The sequence below is a fragment of the Chenopodium album genome, chromosome 17, assembly GCF_948465745.1.
Source record: "Chenopodium album chromosome 17, dcCheAlbu1.1, whole genome shotgun sequence".
Lineage (NCBI taxonomy): Eukaryota > Viridiplantae > Streptophyta > Magnoliopsida > Caryophyllales > Amaranthaceae > Chenopodium > Chenopodium album.
The window spans coordinates 25,198,374-25,217,386 of record NC_137850.1 but is presented as its reverse complement, the minus strand read 5'-3'; the positions used below and the strand labels follow the sequence as shown (position 1 = coordinate 25,217,386).

At 36.0% G+C, this 19,013-nt stretch overlaps 1 protein-coding gene across 1 annotated transcript; it reads left to right on the top strand.

Annotated features, from left to right (window-relative positions):
• Positions 1-1,310: 1,310 nt before the first annotated feature.
• On the top strand, positions 1,311-12,050 carry LOC145587707 (tyrosine aminotransferase-like). Its single transcript, XM_081644407.1, has 7 exons — positions 1,311-1,600; positions 8,775-9,114; positions 9,303-9,521; positions 9,897-9,956; positions 10,701-10,856; positions 10,941-11,034; positions 11,744-12,050. The coding sequence occupies exons 1-7, from the start codon at positions 1,311-1,313 to the stop codon at positions 11,860-11,862; spliced, it is 1,278 nt and encodes a 425-aa protein (XP_081500533.1). The 3' UTR covers positions 11,863-12,050.
• Positions 12,051-19,013: the final 6,963 nt, after the last annotated feature.

Genomic DNA, 19,013 nt, shown 5'->3' with positions numbered 1-19,013 from the left:
ACCGAAACTCACCATCCAACCCTCTAAAACCCCAATTAACCTAGCCCCGACCCCGTAACCGCCTACCCAGCCATCCCGATCCTAAAAACCACCAGCAAGTCCGACGAAACTAGGTTTCGTTTTTGGGATTGGGGTGGCTGGGTAGGTGGTCTCAAGGGTCTGGCCTAGGTTAAGTAAGGTCGTAGAAGGCCGACCGGCTAGTTCCGGTGGTTAGGGTGGCCGGCTGGTTTCCGGCGTGTTAATGTGCGGGGTTAGGGTTTGGCAGTGGTTGTTGGTGGCTGAGATTTTTTTTTTTGTTTTTTTTTTTAATTTGGACCAATCACATGTTGACACGTGTCATGCTAACCTATTATAAAAGGTTATTGACTTTGTGTTGACCGGTTGGGACTATTGTTGGTAAACATACCCCATAGTTAGGATTATTAGATAATAAAGCTTAGTTGAGATTATTAAAAGTAAATTGCCCATAGTTAGAATTATTAAAGTGTATTTTTCCTATTTATTTCCACTTTAATTTTTTTTGTTGTGCCAGACTTGAGTCTTAGCTATGGAACTTAGTTATTATTTGACTTTTATTTATTATTCATAATAAATAATACCTTTATCCACCCTTTGAAGTTATGAGTTATGGAAGTAATGTTAAAGGTTAATTATTAATTGAAATAGAATTATATTAATGATTATCTTATTTTTATTGTATTTTATAATAATTAATAATATTAATGTGATAATATATTTTACTATATATATTATGGTACTTATATAATTAATAATATTAAGGTAATTTGGCCCCTATAAGAAAATTGTAAAAATCCACCACTGAGTGGGAGTATTTTGTAACATAATAACAACAATGTATTTAATACGTTTTTTCATTAGATAAATCACTTTTTAAAATTGAAAGTTTCAATTTAAATACATCATTTTCTTCTTCAATTAATAAATTCTCATTATTTCTCTCTTATTACATCAGACCTTTTTATTTTATTTTCTCTCTACACCAAAAATTGTCTAAAAATATACTACGTATAACTATATACAATTATATAAGTGATACAACTAAAAAGAACAAAAGTAGTACGGAGTATATTTTATTCAAGTAGACACGATTGATTTTAAAAATAAAAACAAAAAAGTAACACGATTGACAGCAATAGTTGTTTGTTTGTACTAATAATTTGATAAGAAAACACGACACATTACCTACTTCGTTTGACATAGACATAAAAATGTAGAATATATATACACTCCTTAGATCCGTTTACATAGAGAAAAAACTCAATAATCAAGAAAGTCTGAAAGAGCTCAAGATGGAAAACAATGGAAGCATGTCATGGAGATATAACAAGGAGGAGAGACACGAAGAAGTAGATTCAGGAGATAAGAAGAAACCATTGACCGTGAGAATAGCTTTAGGATTTTTATTTGAAAACATTGACCCCAATGATGAGCGAACACTCGTTCCGATGGGTCACGGTGACCCCTCGCCATTTCAATGCTTTCGTACCGCCGCCGCTGCCGAGGATGCTGTTGTTGCTACTCTCCGTTCCGCCACCTCTAATTGTTACGCCACCACCTACGGCCTCCCACCCGCTAGAAAGTATGACTTACACTACTCTTTTCATTTAGTTTTTTCTTTAATTTTTTATTTTTATTACATTTTTTTTTTATAAAAACATAAGAATACTACAGTAAGAAAAATGCTTTTTCTACAATTGTCTGTTGTTTTGCACTCTTATTTGTATTTTTGCTCTTGAAGAAAGTATATTCAACTACGTACGTATTCTTTTTCTACTCCCTCCGTCCCATAATTAAAGGTAAATAATTCTAAAAAGTACGGTTTTTAAGGAGGATAAAAAAAGTAGAGGAATATTGTATGAAAAAAATAAAAAGTGAATAATGTTGTATGGGGATAATAAAAAGTAAAGAATATTGTATGGAAAAGTTAAAAAGTAAGTAATGATTTTTTGGGTATGTATTTATTTTGTATGAAAAAAAGAAAAAGTAAGTAATGATTTTTTTAGGTATGTGTGTAATTTGTATGGAAAAGCTAAAAAGTAAGTAATGATTATATGTTATTTTTAGTAATAGGAGGAACATTTTGGGACACCCAAAATAGTATATTTGTCTGTAATTATGGGACGGAGGGAGTAGTAAAGTTGATTCGGTGGTAGAGCTTTCAAAAATTCAAAAGCTTACCTGCCCCGAATATTTTATGCGAACCCGATTATGACTTGACTTGTTTGAGTCCAAAAAATTGATGACCTGAACCCGATATGACCCGACTTGAAACCAACTCAAGACCCGAGTTAACCTTAGGATTCGTGGCCTAAATTCTAACATGATCCGACTCAAACATAGCTCATCAATTATTGATCTGAACTGAACCCGACCCAAACCCGAGATCGATCCAAACCCATTTTGACCCGTTAAAACCCGAAATCAACCCGACCTGTTACTAACCTGACCCAAATTCAACCCTACTTTTTGTTAATATGACTCGAATTCAACCCGGTCTATTTTTAACACGACCCAAACCTAATATAACCCGACCTGAATAGTAATGCAGTTAATTCAAATTAACCTGAACCGAGCTAACTCAACCCAAACGCTCAAATTGACAAATCTACCTTTAACGTTGCTTACACATTGATTCCCTTAATCAACTTTCCCACACGACACATATTTTAACTCTCATACTCTTATCTAATATAGCTAGTAATCTAGTTTAGCACATTAATGGTTTAAAATGTTTCCCTTGACGAAGCTAGTTAACTGAGAAAGATTATAATTTGAATCATAAAACTGATAATAAAGAATGGAGTATTAAATTGGCACAACCTTATATTTGATTTATCAATGTTGTCATATTTCAACTATGTATCACAATACCAGAATATCCAACCTCATATTTGAATTTATATGAAATTATTTATTCTAAAATAAGTGGGAAAAAAAATGTAGTTTAAACTTATTAGCTCGAATATGAAAATTATTTCACTTATAATAAATAAAGAAATAGATAATGATTAAACGTGAACGTCAATACATGAACTATTAATAAACTGACCCGAAAAATGTACCGGAACCCGATATGACCCAACCTGAAATCAACCCGAGACCCAGATTAACCTAGTATTTGAGATCCCAACTCGAATATGACCCGACCCGATTATAACACGCAAATTCTTAACGTGAACCGAACCCGACTCGAACTCGAGAATGATCTTAACTCATTTTAACCCGTTAAAACCTGAATTTATCGTGATTTATTATTTAACCGACCCAAATGTAACCCGACCTGTTATTGACCCGGTCTAAACCTGACCCAAATACGATAAAATGTATGACCCAACGTGACCAGACTCAATCCAAGAATAACCCAACCCGACCCGCATAAGTTTACGACATTAATTCAAATTGACATGACTCACACTAACCGGACTCGTTTATCCTAATTGACATCGATCTCTATTCGGTGGTAGATAGAGGGGTGAAGAAAATGACACTTTTTTTTTTTTAGCTGTCAAAAAAAAAAAAAGAATTATTGAGTATTATTGAGTTGACTAGTGCGTAGTATTATTATATTAGTGACTACTCCCTCGTACCATGGCATAATATTGTGCCTCATTTATTTTGCTTGCAGAGGTGTGTCAAAAAATAATCCCCAATTTTATTTGACAAAAAAAAAAAAAAAAAAAAAAATAAAATAAAATAAAAGAAGAAAAGAAGAAGATTTGATTTAGATTTTTACTTGATTTGTTTATACACAATAATTTAACATCATTTAAATTTGTAATAGACTTGACCCGATTTTACAAAACCCCACCCATTTAGGGCGTGCTCTATTCACCTCATTTTCACTTGTTTGAACTTAACTTAACTTAACTTATTTTAGTTGTAATTTATATTTGAGCAATTCTTTAATTTTTTTTTTCAACTGAGCTTATTTGAACTTAGGCCATGTTCTCTTCACCTTAAAAAAGTAATATTAAGTAAAAATAATTTCAATTCAGTAAAAATAAGTTCAGTTCAGTAAAATTAATTTCAGTTCAGTAAAAATAATTTCATTTCAATAAAAATAAGTTCAGTTCAGTAAAATTCAGTTTTCTTAAAGAAGAATTATAATAGAAAATCAGTGAAAATAATTTCAGTTCAGTAAAATTAATTTAAGTTCAGTAAAAATAATTTAAGTTCAGCAAAAATAATTTCAGTTCAGTAAAAATAATTTCAGTTCAGCAAAAATAATTTCAGTTCAGTAAAAATAATTTCAGTTCAGCAAAATCAAGGTGAATAGAATGGGGCCTTATTTGTATTTATTAAACATGAAATAAGTGAAAATAAGATGAAAGCATTTACTTTGAACGACCTTTAAAACATACATTTTACTAATTTGTATCAATATCATTAAATACTTCCCCTCGTCCCATAATAATTGACACATCAGACCTTTTTTTTTTTTTTTATACTATTCACATATTAACTTCTTTACCATAAATTTTTAATAACGTATTAAAAAACATATTATCTAAAATGTATTGTTATGTAGATATCAATATAAAGTTTCATAATATCAACTTTTAATAATTTTTTATTGATATTTAATTATATGTATTTAAGGTCAAATAACTACATTGACATTGTATTAAGTTTGACTGTGTCAATTATTCTGATATGGATAAAGTATTTGTTAACTGTAATTACAAATAAATAAATAAATAATATAAGTTTATGTGCATATTGAAACTAATCTAACAATGTAATACATGGCTTGTTTAAAAATAATATTTTAAATAGAATTAATTATTTTAAAATTTTATAGAAATGAGTATTAGATTATCATTAACTTTTACATATAGTTGGCACGTTAGTGTTGTAGGGTTATAGGGGTTACATAGTTAGTAATATAGGGATTACTCTGTTATGAAAGGGTTACTTTGTTGTTCAAGGCTTACTTAATAGTATAATAAGGAGAAATAGGATAATAGCCTAATAGGCATTACCATGTTGGTGTTATAGGGGTAACTATGGTTTTTTTTTTTTCCTTTTTTTTTAATTTTACGAGGGGCTATACACGGTGCACATTATGGCGGATAAAGGGAGTATTTTATTTTATAAATACTATTTAAAAAGAAAATACAAATTTATCACGTTAAATGATAAAGTTGTAAATAAATTAACAGCTTTGTACTTCGTATAAAATATGGACCCCATATTCATTGATATAATTAAAAAAATATATCATGCTAACTTGACATTGTGGTTGATTTATTTAAAATTTTGCCACTGAATAAGTAAACTTGATAAATTGGGACTTCCTCGTTTTTAAATTAGAAAAATATCACATTTTTTTTTATTACTACACTTCTTTGATGTTAAAACTTTTGCTTTTTATAATTATACTAGTATAGGTCCCGTGCAATGCACGGGGATTATTCATAAATTATACAAAAATTAAAATAATTTTTTTTCCAGTGTCATTTAACCTAATTTGGTCTTTGTTATTTTTCAAAAAAATAGGCCACTAATTTATAAATCAAAATAGGCCTTAAACATTTTTTTCGTTTCAAAGATTTTATTATTTCAATATAGAAACATAAAGATCAATTAAATTTGTATGCATAAGACTAACAAAGTATTTTAACAATACAATAATTTGTATGCATATGATTAACAAAATTGAGCATTATTAGTTACGTTGATTATATGATTAACAAAGTATTTTTAACAATTGATTGTATCTTATGAACCATGAGAAAATTATGTACTACGTATTAAATTTCATTCAAAAGTTTTCTAAAAATATTCTTATAGCAGTTCAATTCCAAATAGATTAAAAAAATTAATAGTATTTTTCGCAAATATTCCTTACCATATACGATAGATAGAAAAATACTAAGTTAAACAGTTATGGAAGAAATATGGTTGCAAAGTAGCGCAACTTGTTAAATACGAAGTATTTTCTATGAGTTTTTTTTTTATTTATTTATTTTTTTTTTTAAAAAAATGTATTATCTAAGAAGTCTTTACCAAAAAAAAAAAAATTGTGGGGGAAACATATGGCTGAATATAGTTAAATATATGTGGATGAAATATATTTGCAAAATAGAATAAAATACTCCTTATAACATTGTATATGGAATTTAATCTTAGAAGACTTGACGAAGAAAATATTATATAATGATGTGTCACGTCATTTTTTTTTTATCAACAATAACTATTTTTAAGAATTTTAGCAAAGGTAATCATTATAAATCTATAAAAAAAAAAAAAATATTTGTTCTAATATTTTAATTTAGTTATTGATTGATGATTCATAATTATACCAAGTCAGAGTATTTTTTTTAGTTCATCATTATATTTTTTTTAGTTCATCATTATATTTTTTTGTACACTAGATATTCATATTACATTAACATTAAAGGTGTGAATAATATGAAAGAATATTTAGTAGAATATATATGGAGGAAATATTTATGTTTGTAAATAAAAAGTAATATAATATTATATGTATACATAGAATATTTTCTTATAAAAATTGACAAAAAACTTGAGAAAAAAATATTGTAAAACGATGTCATATCATTTTTTAAGAAATAGTTACTATATTTATAGAAAAGATTTATAGTATCTGTATCTCTAATTTTTTATAATTTTTTTTAAAAAAATAAAAATAAATAAAGACACACCAGGAGATGACACGTATCATTGTGTCATTACTAGTATGTCTTTTAGTATATATATATATATATATATATATATATATATATATATATATATATATATATATATATATTATTTCTCTCATCTTACATACTTTATTTAATAAATCATTAATACATTATCAAGCTCTTACTAAACTTAATTCGCCCGCAAACCTTATTTGCATTATTTTAGGCCATACAAGATCAGTAACCTTTTTTTTTTTTTTTTCTCCTCTTACCTACTTTGTTATTTACTAAATCTTTGATACATTATCAAACCTTATTTGTATTATTTTAGGCCTTACAAGATCATTGGCTCTAACACCAATTTTGTGGAAATATGAATGCAAAGTACAAATGAAAACCGTTGGAAATAAAAAAAATACTGCATATCAAACTAGAAAGAATCCATGCCTTTTATAGGCTAAAAAGTAACTGACAAAGCAAAGTGAAAACAAGGTAGCTTGCAGTCTTGCACTACCTAATTACTTGGGTTAGTTGTTCAAGTGCCCATAATTGTAGCTCACTACTACTATTACTACTACTAAACTTATTAACCTGCTGACTAAGGCCCCGTTCTTTAGAGCTGCTCTACTCTACTCTGCTTTGCTTAAATCAAATCTGCTCTGCTCTGCTCAAAAGAAATTTGCTCTGCTCTCCCTGCACTGCTCTGCTCTGCTCTGCTCTACTCTATTTTCAAATAATAATTAATAATAACAATAATATTAATTAATATTCAATAATAATAATAATTAATATTGTATTGATGATAATAATTTATTATTTTGAATAATTATAATAATTATTAATAAAATAATTTTAATAATTATTAATATTAATGATAATTAATATTTATTAATCATAATAATTAATAATAATAATAGTTATCATTATTAATATTTAATAATTTAAACAATTAAGAATTAATATTTAATAATATTATTAATTAATAATTTCTAATAATTATAACAATTATTTCAAAAAATTAAATAATAATAGTAACAATTAATAACAATTTCTTTTATAAACATTTGATATTAGAATCACAATGTGTATAAACATTATATGTATGTGGGTATTGATTATTGTTAGTTCATTGAGTTGAATTATTTTTCAAATCTTTCCATACTATTTAAGAATTAAAAAAAAGAGGTTGTTTTCAAGTAGTACCTCGTATATCATTATTATATTTAGGGTATAAAATATATGATTAAGAAAAATTTATAAGTAAAATCATTATTACTCATTAAATAATTTTATTTAAAAATTTTTGTGAAATAAATATAAGTAAACCGTTGTCTTTTATCTTTCTACTATTAACATATGTTAAATATGGTATACATATATTTATGTTTTCACTCATCTAAATCAATGATATATGCACTTAGTAATAGTAATAGTAATAGTAATTGTAATAATAATAATAATAACAACAACATTAATAATAATAACATTAATAATAGTATTAATAATAATAGATAATAATAATAACAACATTAATAATAATAACATTAGTAATAGTATTAATAATAATAGATAATAATAATAACAACATTAATAATAATAATAATAATAATAATAATAATAATAATAATAATAATAATAGTATTAATAATAATAATAATAATAGTAATAATAATAATAATAATAATAATAATAACAACAACATTAATAATAGTATGAATAATAATGTTGAAATCTGCTCTACTCGGCTCGGCTTTGCTCTGCTATCCTGAAATCTGCTCTGCTCTGCTCTACTGAAATTTAATCTACTCTTCTCTACTGAACCCTGCTCTGCTCTGCTCTGCTCTGCTCTGCCCTGTCCTGAAGCTCAAAAGAACAGGACCTAAGACTTAATAACTAATTACTTTGAAGCAGTAACTTTAACAAGGAGAAGTGGAGATATGACCATATGAGCAACTGATTTTTTTTATATTACAAAATTTTCTAATTTAATACTGTGGACTATAATTATAGAATATGTGGTCTTGATCAATAGATTATGGTGGCCATGGTTACATAATTGAGCTTTTGTAAAATTGCTTAGAATCATCGGTCATTTTATTGCAGGGCAGTAGCAGACTACATTTCGAAGGATCTTCCTTACAAACTATCAGCAGATGACATTCACCTAACTGCTGGTTGCAAACAGGCAATTCAGCTGGCAATAACTTCTCTGGCTACTCCTGGTTCAAACATCCTACTACCCAAGCCAACTTTTGCTATGTATGATGCAGCAGCTGCATATACAGGCCTTAAAGTCCAGCAATATGATCTTCTCCCAGAAAGAGGATGGGAAGTTGACATTGACTCAGTTGAGGCTCTAGCGGATAGCAATACTGTTGCCATTGTCGTGATTAATCCTGGAAATCCTAGTGGAAGTGTCTACACTCGCCAACATTTACAGAAGGTGTGCACTTTTGATCAAAACTGATTGCATTCTTGTGCTACTTACTATGACTTAAGTGACATGTTTCGATATCTCCATTCAAAAATCTATGTGGTGGATTTGATGCATAGCACAATAACACGGTACTTTCCCAACAGAAGCCATAAGCCCATAATGCGTCACTTAATATCTTGTTTTCTTTTGTTTAGGTAGCAGAAACTGCAAGAAAGCTTGGGTTACTTGTGATTGCTGACGAAGTGTATGAACACATCACTTTTGGTACGAATCCCTTCGTTCGAATGGGAGAATTTGCGTCCATTGTGCCTATGCTTACAGTGGGATCTCTCTCTAAGAGGTGGCTTGTTCCTGGCTGGAGACTTGGCTGGCTTGTCACAACTGACCCAACTGGCTTCCTACAAAAATCTCAGGTTGTCTCCTCTTCTATCTTGTTCGTTCCAGACCTTTTCTCTTCATTATATATTGGCAAATTTGATTTGAATCTTCTACTCTCATGTAGTATTTTATTTCAGAATTCTGATCTTCCAGTAATTACTTGTATTAATGAATCAAGGATGGCAAATTATTCCATATAAAAATATACTCTCCTCATGATCACTTTGACAGAGGTTTAAAGCACACACCAGTGTAGAGTATTATGCAAAACAGAATTCCTTGGTCTATGACTTTTAATCTGTATAACATGTTCATGAAGTAATCTTGGCAAATTGTTGGAGCTTCTAAATATTGATGATCTGAATTGTACTTTATGTCTTATTTTCTTTTGTTTTATTTTTTCTTGTCAGTTTACAAAGCGCGTTAGAGACTTTATCAGCATAAGTCCTGAACCTGCTACATTCATTCAGGTTTGCCCCTCCTATCATTTTTTCCCCTATTGGCTATTAATATGATCGAGTATTTTTCATTTCATGATTCATTAGCATTTTCTATAGCTAAGAAAGTTCAGAACTTAATAGATGTCATTCCATTCAGTTAATTAGATCTTCGAAACAGCAGTAAGGTATTACCATAGCACCTAGGGTAGAGTTTGACACCTTTCTACATCACTATCCTTGCAGGCTAATCACAAAGATTAAAAGAAATGTGAATATGTTATTTATTAGTTTCCTAGACACTTGTATGTTTCTATGGGATTTGAGTGTAAGGTAATAGACTTGTTTCTTAAGGTATGGTATGACTTGAGTAGTTGAGTACGAGTTAATCAAGTTCTTGCATATGTAAAATCTGAATATTTATAATCCTCCCTATCTATGAAACCAAACATATCAGCAACTTTGTAATTTAAAAAACAGATGTTACACACTTACACTACATTCCTAATAATGTCTGTGATCCAGCTGAAGCTAATTTCTAACTCATATCAGTTGTATCCTTCATTAATTGACTAGCTTTTTGTTTATTGACAAAATTCTTGCTTATTATACAAAATTCTGGATTCTACTCGTAACAAACGAGATAATCATCCCATAAATGAATAGCCTTTGAATTGTCTGTTTCAATGTTCAATTGTTTAAATAATATACTAGACAGAAATTTGATAAATGATGACTATTGTCACTTGAGCATAACAAGGATTGTGATTTGATCAGGCGGCAGTTCCTCAAATCCTTCAAAATACAAAACAAGAGTTCTTTTCAAAATGTATTGATGTGCTTCGACAAGATGCAGATATTATCTATAAAAAGCTCAAGGAGATCCCTTGCATTACATGTCCGAGTAAGCCGGAAGGATCCATGTTCATAATGGTTAGTAAATCATATTGTTCGTGTATGATTTCTCGAAACCTTGAGTTGATGATTCTTAACAAACAACCTCATTTTCAATTGCAGGTCAAGTTAAATGTGTTTATGCTTGATGGCATATTAGATGATGCTGATTTTTGCTTAAAGCTTGCTAAACAGGAAAAAGTGATTATTTTACCTGGTATGATATGGTCAAGCTTTAGATATAAATTCTCTTCCTGCCTTTCATAGTACTTGTCTAATTTTTATAAGTTGTGACGTATTATTTACTACCTCCGTTAACTTTTAGTTGCTAGTTTGGAATATTTTATATCACAAAGTTGCAACTAAAAGTTACCTGAGATAGTATTCATTATCTTAAATTCTTAATCATTTATGTCTAAAACTAAAAGTAATTACATTGTGCAAATCTATGTTGCAATGGGGTGAACACCGGTCAAGACCCGGACCGGATCGGACTTGAACCGGATTGGACTTGGACCGGGTTATGCGGACCGATAATGAACCTAAATCAGCCGGTCCAGTTTCCGATCCTGGGTATTTTATGTACGGCCGGGGTGAACACCGGCCTGACTCGGATTGGACCTAGACCGGTTTACGCGGACCGACAATGGACCCGAATATGTCGGTCTGGTTTGTGTCCCATTTCCGGTCCAGGGTATTTTATGTACACCCCTAGTTACATGGGCTAATCATTTTACCTTAATTACCCATGTTGAACTCTTAAACACTTTATTTTTAGTTCAAAATCATGGAATTTTTCACAAAATTAAATAAATTGTAAAAGATTCCTTTTCTATTTTGGTTCTTTTAGGCAACCAATTTTTTTAATAACCATGAGCTAAGATTCTAAGAAATTTATGATGATCTATTGTAATGTTTATGAATAGGTTCTACTGTTGGAATGGAAAATTGGCTTCGTATAACTTTTGCACTTGATCCATCGGTTCTTGAAGAAGGTCTTGATAGAATAAAAGCATTTTGTCAAAGGAATGCAAAGGCACACTAAGATAGAGGAATCTAACCAACAAGGGTTGGCTCAAGTGGCTTGGTGAGCAGCTTGATGTCGTTTAATGGAGATTTTGGGTTCAAGTATCACTTGTTCAGATACACCATTTACAAATTTATTTTTAAGACTAGAATAATATATGGGAAAAAATTGATAAAAATAATCCCAACTTTTACTCGTTCGCTCAAATAATCCCAACTTTGTATTATTTTTAAATAATCCGAAGTTCAAGGGTTATTCGCTTAAAACGATCCCAACTGGTCATTCAATCGATTGTATCAGGTTTCATGACACGTGGCGCCACGCGATTGGTTAAAAAAAAATTTAAAAGAAAAAAAACAAAATTTAAAAAAACCCAGCCACCTGCTTCTGGATCCCCTAACCCACGGCAACCCTCTTTACCACCATCCACCTGCTTCAGATGCCCCCAACCACCGTCGCCAACCCTCCATCACACCGGCGCCGGCTCCTAAACACTTCGTCCCTCACGCCGGCGCCGACGCTTCCTTCTTCCTTTCCCCTAAATCACCTAACCTCCACCGCTAAAAAAACCCGACACCCTATAAAAACCCATCCCACCGCACATAACCCCCATATCGACGATACCCCAGCCTTCGAACCTTAGCTCTAGGGTTCCGAGGGTGGAGAGCGCCGATTTGTGGGGTTTGTGCGGTGGGCTGGGTCTTTACAGAGGTTTCGAGTTTAGGTAAGGTGGTTTCGCGGTGGTGGTTATGCGGTAGGGGAGTAAACTTTTTTAGGGGTTTCGATTTAGGGTAAGGTTTTGAGGTGGTGGTTTGGTGGTTCAGGGGGAAGGGTTGCGCCGGCGAGGGGGAAGAGGAGGTATGAGCGTCGCCGAGGGTAGGGGTGGGAACCAGGGTGGGGCTTTTGGGAGGGAGGGCTGCGGTGGCTGGGGAATTTTTTTTATTTTAGTTATTTTTTAATAAAAAAATTCAACTTATCATGTAATGACACGTGTCACTCAAATAAAAAAAACCCCGTTTAACGAGTTGCCGGTCACATGGGACTATTTTGAGCGAATGACCCCTAGTTAGGATTATTTAAAAATAGGATAAATTGCCACTATTAATTCCAACTTTGCCTCATCTGCCAATATTAATCCCAACTTCAATTTATTCCCTATCACTCCCAACTTTGTACCCTATTAATTTTTATCACCCCTAACCAGTCATCTAACCTAATATTACAGGTGATTTGAGTATTTCTATCCCGCCACATGGCATAATAAGAGCTCGTCATGTGTCACCTAAGAAGGCCTCCAAATGGACCTCTCAAGGGCCGACACGTGTCAAGCAGATATACCCTCAGGAAATGGTGGCCTTCAAGGCCCAATTCCCAAGGTAGCCGTAAAACGGCGCAGCCCAAATCCCTAGGTCATCAAACCCTATGGTAGGGCACACTTTCTTAGGACCCTATAAATAGGGAGATTCCCTCATTTATTGGGGCACGTCCTAATCATTAAATCATTTATTACTTTCGATAACAGAGAACACCTGATCTCGGAATCCGAAAAGATATTTACTTTCCGCACGTTTTTACTCTGAACCCATACTAACTTAACCTTCGGAGGCGGACCTCCGAACATTCGGAGATCCATTGTTTTGCGGGTACAGGCGACTTTGTTGGATCTAGTTTTCGAGTTGTAACTCTCCCAAAGAACACAAAAACACCCGAAACATTTAGCGCCGTCTGTGGGGAGAGTACCTCAAATATGGTTTCACAAGAACCTGTACCGCCTCCAGAGACCAACCGGCCTCTGGTTGATGGAGAAGTACATACGGACCATGACTTTAACGACGACTGTGAAGTCGAAACCTTTTTGGCCCCTGATGGGTCACTCATCTTTAAACGCATCCGTCCCAACAACAGATGGGAGCGGAACAATGACCAGGCGGGCACAAGCAAGCCCCCTAGACAACCGTCTAATCAGACGTAGGCGGTAGGATCAGCCCCAATCACCCGAGACGAGCTCATAAAATTCATGACAAGTTTCAAGGGTGAAATCAAGGACTTGATCACCAAAAAGACGGCTGCTCCTCGAAAAGAGCAGTCGGCCAAAAGACTAGCTCAAGTTGAGAGAGCTAAGTCAGTTAAGGACCGACATCCTACCCCTCACCCTGCTACGAAGGAGAAGGCTCGGCCCCTGATTGATCTTTCTAAAATCCGTTTCCCAGAAACGGTAAAAAGAAAGGTCATCCGGCATGTGTAGCCGGACGGCAGCATAAAGACCTTTTCTGATGCTTGAGTTTACATTAAGCAAAAGAAGAATTAGCAGCTGTCTGAGTCGGTTTCCACGTCAACTTACCCAGATAGCTTCAAGAATACCTCAGTGAGGAACTCACAATCTGTACATGGAACTCCGTCAGACTGTTCCTTCATCCACACGGGTCCCCATGTAATTAATTCGGCTCAATATGTGGCCCAGGCATTATGCAGGCCGCTTGCTCTGCCCTACATTCAGCCTGCCTTTTTTAGAGGACATGCGACATATAATTTCCAGCCTATGGACTGGCAGCTTCGGCCACAAAACCTTGGAGAACAAGCCTCTGCGTTCTCCAAGGAGATAGCCGAGGCCGAACAGCCGGCCAAAGTTAAGAATATGTTGGTGGGCACCTATGATGGTACCACCAACCCAGAAGATCACCTTCTTGCATACACCCACCTCATGTATCTATAGGGGTTGGATGATGTCGCCTGGTGTCGTTGCTTCCCAGCTACCTTGAAGGGCATAGCCCAACAGTGTTTCAGCAACCTGCCGGCTGGCTGCATAAACAGCTTCAAGACGCTTGCATTCTTGTTTGCTTTGAATTTCTCTATGAATATCCCTGCAAAGGAAACGAGCCTCGAACTGAGCAATGTGTAGTAGGGAGATAGAGAAGGATTGCGCTCCTACGTCAGGCGGTTCAATCTGGTGAGAATCCAGATTCAAGGGCTGTCTGACGAGGTAGCCTATACAGACTTCTTCATATTTCTGAAGGATGGGTCGACCTTCAAATTCGACCTCGTCCGCAAGAAAATATTCACGCTCCAAGGAGCCCTGATGGAGGCGGAAGCCTATATACAGGCGACCGAACTCTGCTCCTCTAATAAGTAGTCGGACTCTAAAAAGTCTAATAAGCAAAAGGAGAGTCGGCCTGCTCAGAAGCTTGAAGAGAGCAAAAGGAAAAAAGTGATTTGGGCGATTGATGACTCTGATCAGCCGTCCCAGAAAAAGAAGAAAGAATTTAAACCGTACGTTCCAAGGTACGAGTTTAACAAGGATAGCTACTCCATCCTCATGGAGATAAAGGACAGGATGACTTTAGAGAAGCCGAATCCAATTAAAGGTTCTGCTGAAAATCGAAACAAAAATAAACACTGCCACTACCATGAGGATGTTGGCCATGACACCAACGACTGTTACATCCTCAAGCGGACGCTTGACCGTCTAGTCGACAAAGGGGTGCTGAACTCCTATGTGAAGTCCAAAGTGACTTCCAAGACGAATCCGAGGCAGTTCACCAAAAAGACTCCCCAGCATGCTGGTAGTTTGGATACCGATAAAGAGCCGGTCTACACTATAGCAGGCGGATTCGTTGGAGGTGGCCTTACCATGCGGGGCACAAAGGACCATCTGAGGAAGATGGTCAATTATGTTGATGAAGGCCAGGCGTCTGCCACCAGCGCCTTCCTTGAAGTTGTCATCACCGAAAAGGAGCAGGGCAAAGTCCGTCGGCCACATGATAGCCCTGTGGTCATCAAATTCTAAGTGGCCAACCAACTGGTTGACCGCATTTTAATTGACACAAGCGGCTCCTCTGACATCATCAGCTACAAGTGCTTGTCCAAGCTTAAGTACAAGCTGGATAGCATGCACGATGTCTCCCATCCTCTTGTTGGTTTTGGGGGAGGAGTGGTGCATCTAGTCGGACGGATAGATCTCCCTGTCCGGCTGGGAGAAAAGGGCAAAGGGCGGCACATGACCGTCTGGTTTCTGGTGGTTAAAGAGCTGACCGCCTATAACCTCATTCTGGGCCGACCCACTCTGAACGAGTGTAAGGCCGTCATCATCCCATCTGTCATGCTGCTCAAATATGAAAGGGATGATGGCTCTGTTGGCTCCCTGAACGGAGATCAAAAGATTGCTAGAGAGTGCTATCTTTCAGACGTCAAACTCGCGGCCGCAGCAACCGGATAGGGGAAGGAGCCAATAGACCTTGATGATGTCAAGGATCCTGATCCGGTCCCACCAGCCGCAAAGAAAAGAAAAACTGATCAGCTGGTGGTGGTTAAAAAAGAAAAACAATAACAATCACTGACCGGAGAACGGTCAGACGACCTCCGTCCCCAGCCGGCTGTTGAACACATTGATATCCCTCTAGACGACAGCCGTCCAGATCAAACTGTTAAGGTGGTGACGGTTGCTTTTGCGAAGTTAGGTGCATACTTGCACCATCTGCTGAAAGAATTCAAGGACATTTTTACCTTTGAAGTGGAAGAGATACCAGGCATGAGCCCAGATCTTACTGTCCACAAACTCGCCGTGGATCCAAAAAAAGAAGCCCATTCGGCAAAAGAAAAGAAATCACGGCGAGGAAAGAAGTCAGGCGGCAGCGGCTGAAGTTAAAAAGTTGTTAGACGCTGGGTTCATTCAGCCATGTAACCCTGACTAGGTTGCGAATGTTGTGCTTGTGAAGAAGCCGAATGGTACCTGGCGCATGTGTGTTGATTACACTGACTTAAACAGAGCATGTCCGAAGGATAGTTATCCACTTTCAAAGATAGACAGTCTGGTCGACTCTATAGCCAGACATGCCCTGATGAGTTTCATGGACGCCTACTCAGGCTTTCATTAGATTCCCCAATGGAAAAAGGATCAAGAAAAGACGACATTCGTCAACAATCAGGGGTTATTCTGTTACATTGTGATGCCGTTTGGCTTGAAAAATGCGCCTGCTACTTTCCAACGAGTGATTAATACAGTCTTCATTAATCAGATTGGGAGGAATGTAAATGCGTACATTGATGACATGATAGTCTAATCCAAGTAGCAGGCGTATCACCTCGCTCACCTCCGAGAAACATTCACCACACTCAGGCGGCACAAGGTCATGCTCAATTCCAAGAAGTGTGTCTTTGGTGTTGAGTTTGGGAAGTTTCTCGGATTCTTGATTGACCAGAGGGGGATAAAGGCCAACCCTGAAAATATATAGGCGGTCATTGACATGAAGTCACCCCGCACTGTCAAAGAAGTTCAGAAATTAACAGGTTGCCTAGCGGCCTTGTGGAGATTCCTCAGCCGGTCGGGCGACAAGTGCCTTTACTTCTTCCAAGCAATCAAGAAGAAGGTTATGTTTGAATGGGGGGATGATGCTGAGGCAGCCTTCTAAAAGTTAAAGCAACATTTGAACTCTTTGCCGAGGCTAGTCAACCCTCTGCCCAAAGAGACACTCTACATGTAATTTTCTGTCTCAGATCATGCTCTCAGTGCTGTTCTCCTTGTTGAAAGAGATGGCACCCAGCTTCCGGTGTATTTCATTAGCCATGTTCTTAGAAATGCAGAGCTTTGGTACCCCATGGTTGAAAAATTTGGCCTCGCTCTTTTTATGGCTGTGAAGAAGTGGAAACCCTACTTCTTGGCACATCCGATTTTAGTCTATACTGACCAACCGATCAAGCGGCCAATGACAACCCTAGAGTCATCGGGCTGAATACTCAAATGGGCTATTGAAATGAAAAGTTTAGAAATCACTTACGAACCAAGGAAGACAATAAAGGGGCAGGCATTCACCGACTTTATTGTCGAAATGATAAGGCCGGCTGCGCCGGATAAGACTGATCAGGTTTGGAAAGTGTATGTGGACGAGAGTTCCATTATGAACGGCTGTGGTGCAGAGGTTATATATCAGTCTCCTGAGGGAGATAAGTACGAGCATGCACTACGGTTCAAGTTCCAGGCCTTGAATAATGAGGCAGAATACGAAGCCCTGCTAGCTGGCATCCGCATGTGCAAGGCGACAGGGGCAACTAAAATTAACGCTTGCTCTGACTCTCTGTTGGTTGATAGCCAATACCATGGTGACTATGAGGCCACCCATCCGGCTATGATCAAATATTTGCCGGCGGTTAAAGCTGAGGTCGGGAAACTTGAAGAATTCAATCTAAGTCAAGTGTCTCGGTCCGAAAACAATCAGGCGGATGCTCTATCTAAGCTGGCATCATCCGCCTCATGCGATACACCTCGGTCAATATTCTAGGAAGTAGTGGAAAAAGGAAACATTGAAGAGGATCCCATTGGAGTACTTAATCGAATCTTTACCTGGATGGATAACATCCGGGCATATTTGCTAGACGGCACGCTGCCAGATTCAGATCCAGAAGCAGCCGCACTAAAAAAGCATGCGGCCAACTTTGAAATTTGCAAAGGAGAACTTTTTAAGAGAGGGTTCCTACAACCCCTCTTGAAATGTATCACCCCCGAAAAGGGGCAAGAGATTCTAGAAGATTTGCATGCGGGCTATTGCGCCTCACATAAAGGCGGTAGGTCTCTAGCAGAAAAGGACAAATGGCAGGGTTACTTCTGGCCCACTCTTAAGAAGGACGCCATGATATTGGTGAAAAGATGTGATAAATGCCAAAAATTCGGCAAACTTATACACCGTCCGGCCACGGATCTGACGGCCATACATAGCCCAGTATCATTCGCCAAATGGGGTATGTACATCATGGGGCCGTATACTCCTGCATTAGGCGGACGGTGGTATATCTTCATTTCCGTGGATTACTTCACCAAATGGGTGGAAGCAGAGGCGATAAAAAACATCAAGACAAAGGACGTCATCTCCTTCTTTCGGAAGAACATCATCACTCGGTTTGGGGTGCCTATGTCTATGGTTTTTGACAATGGTCCTTGGTTTGAGATGCCTCATCACAAGACTTGGTTAGGAGATCTCACATTGTTTTGCATCAGTCGGCCGACCACAAGCAAACGGCCAAGTCGAAGCCTTTAACAAGTTAATCTCAGACGGCATAAAAAAGAAAATTGAAAGAGTTGGTGGCTTATGGGCGGATGAAGTACCACACGTCCTATGGGCCATGAGAACAACAACAAAAGGGGCAACTAGAGAGAGACCCCATTTCTCATGGTGTACGGC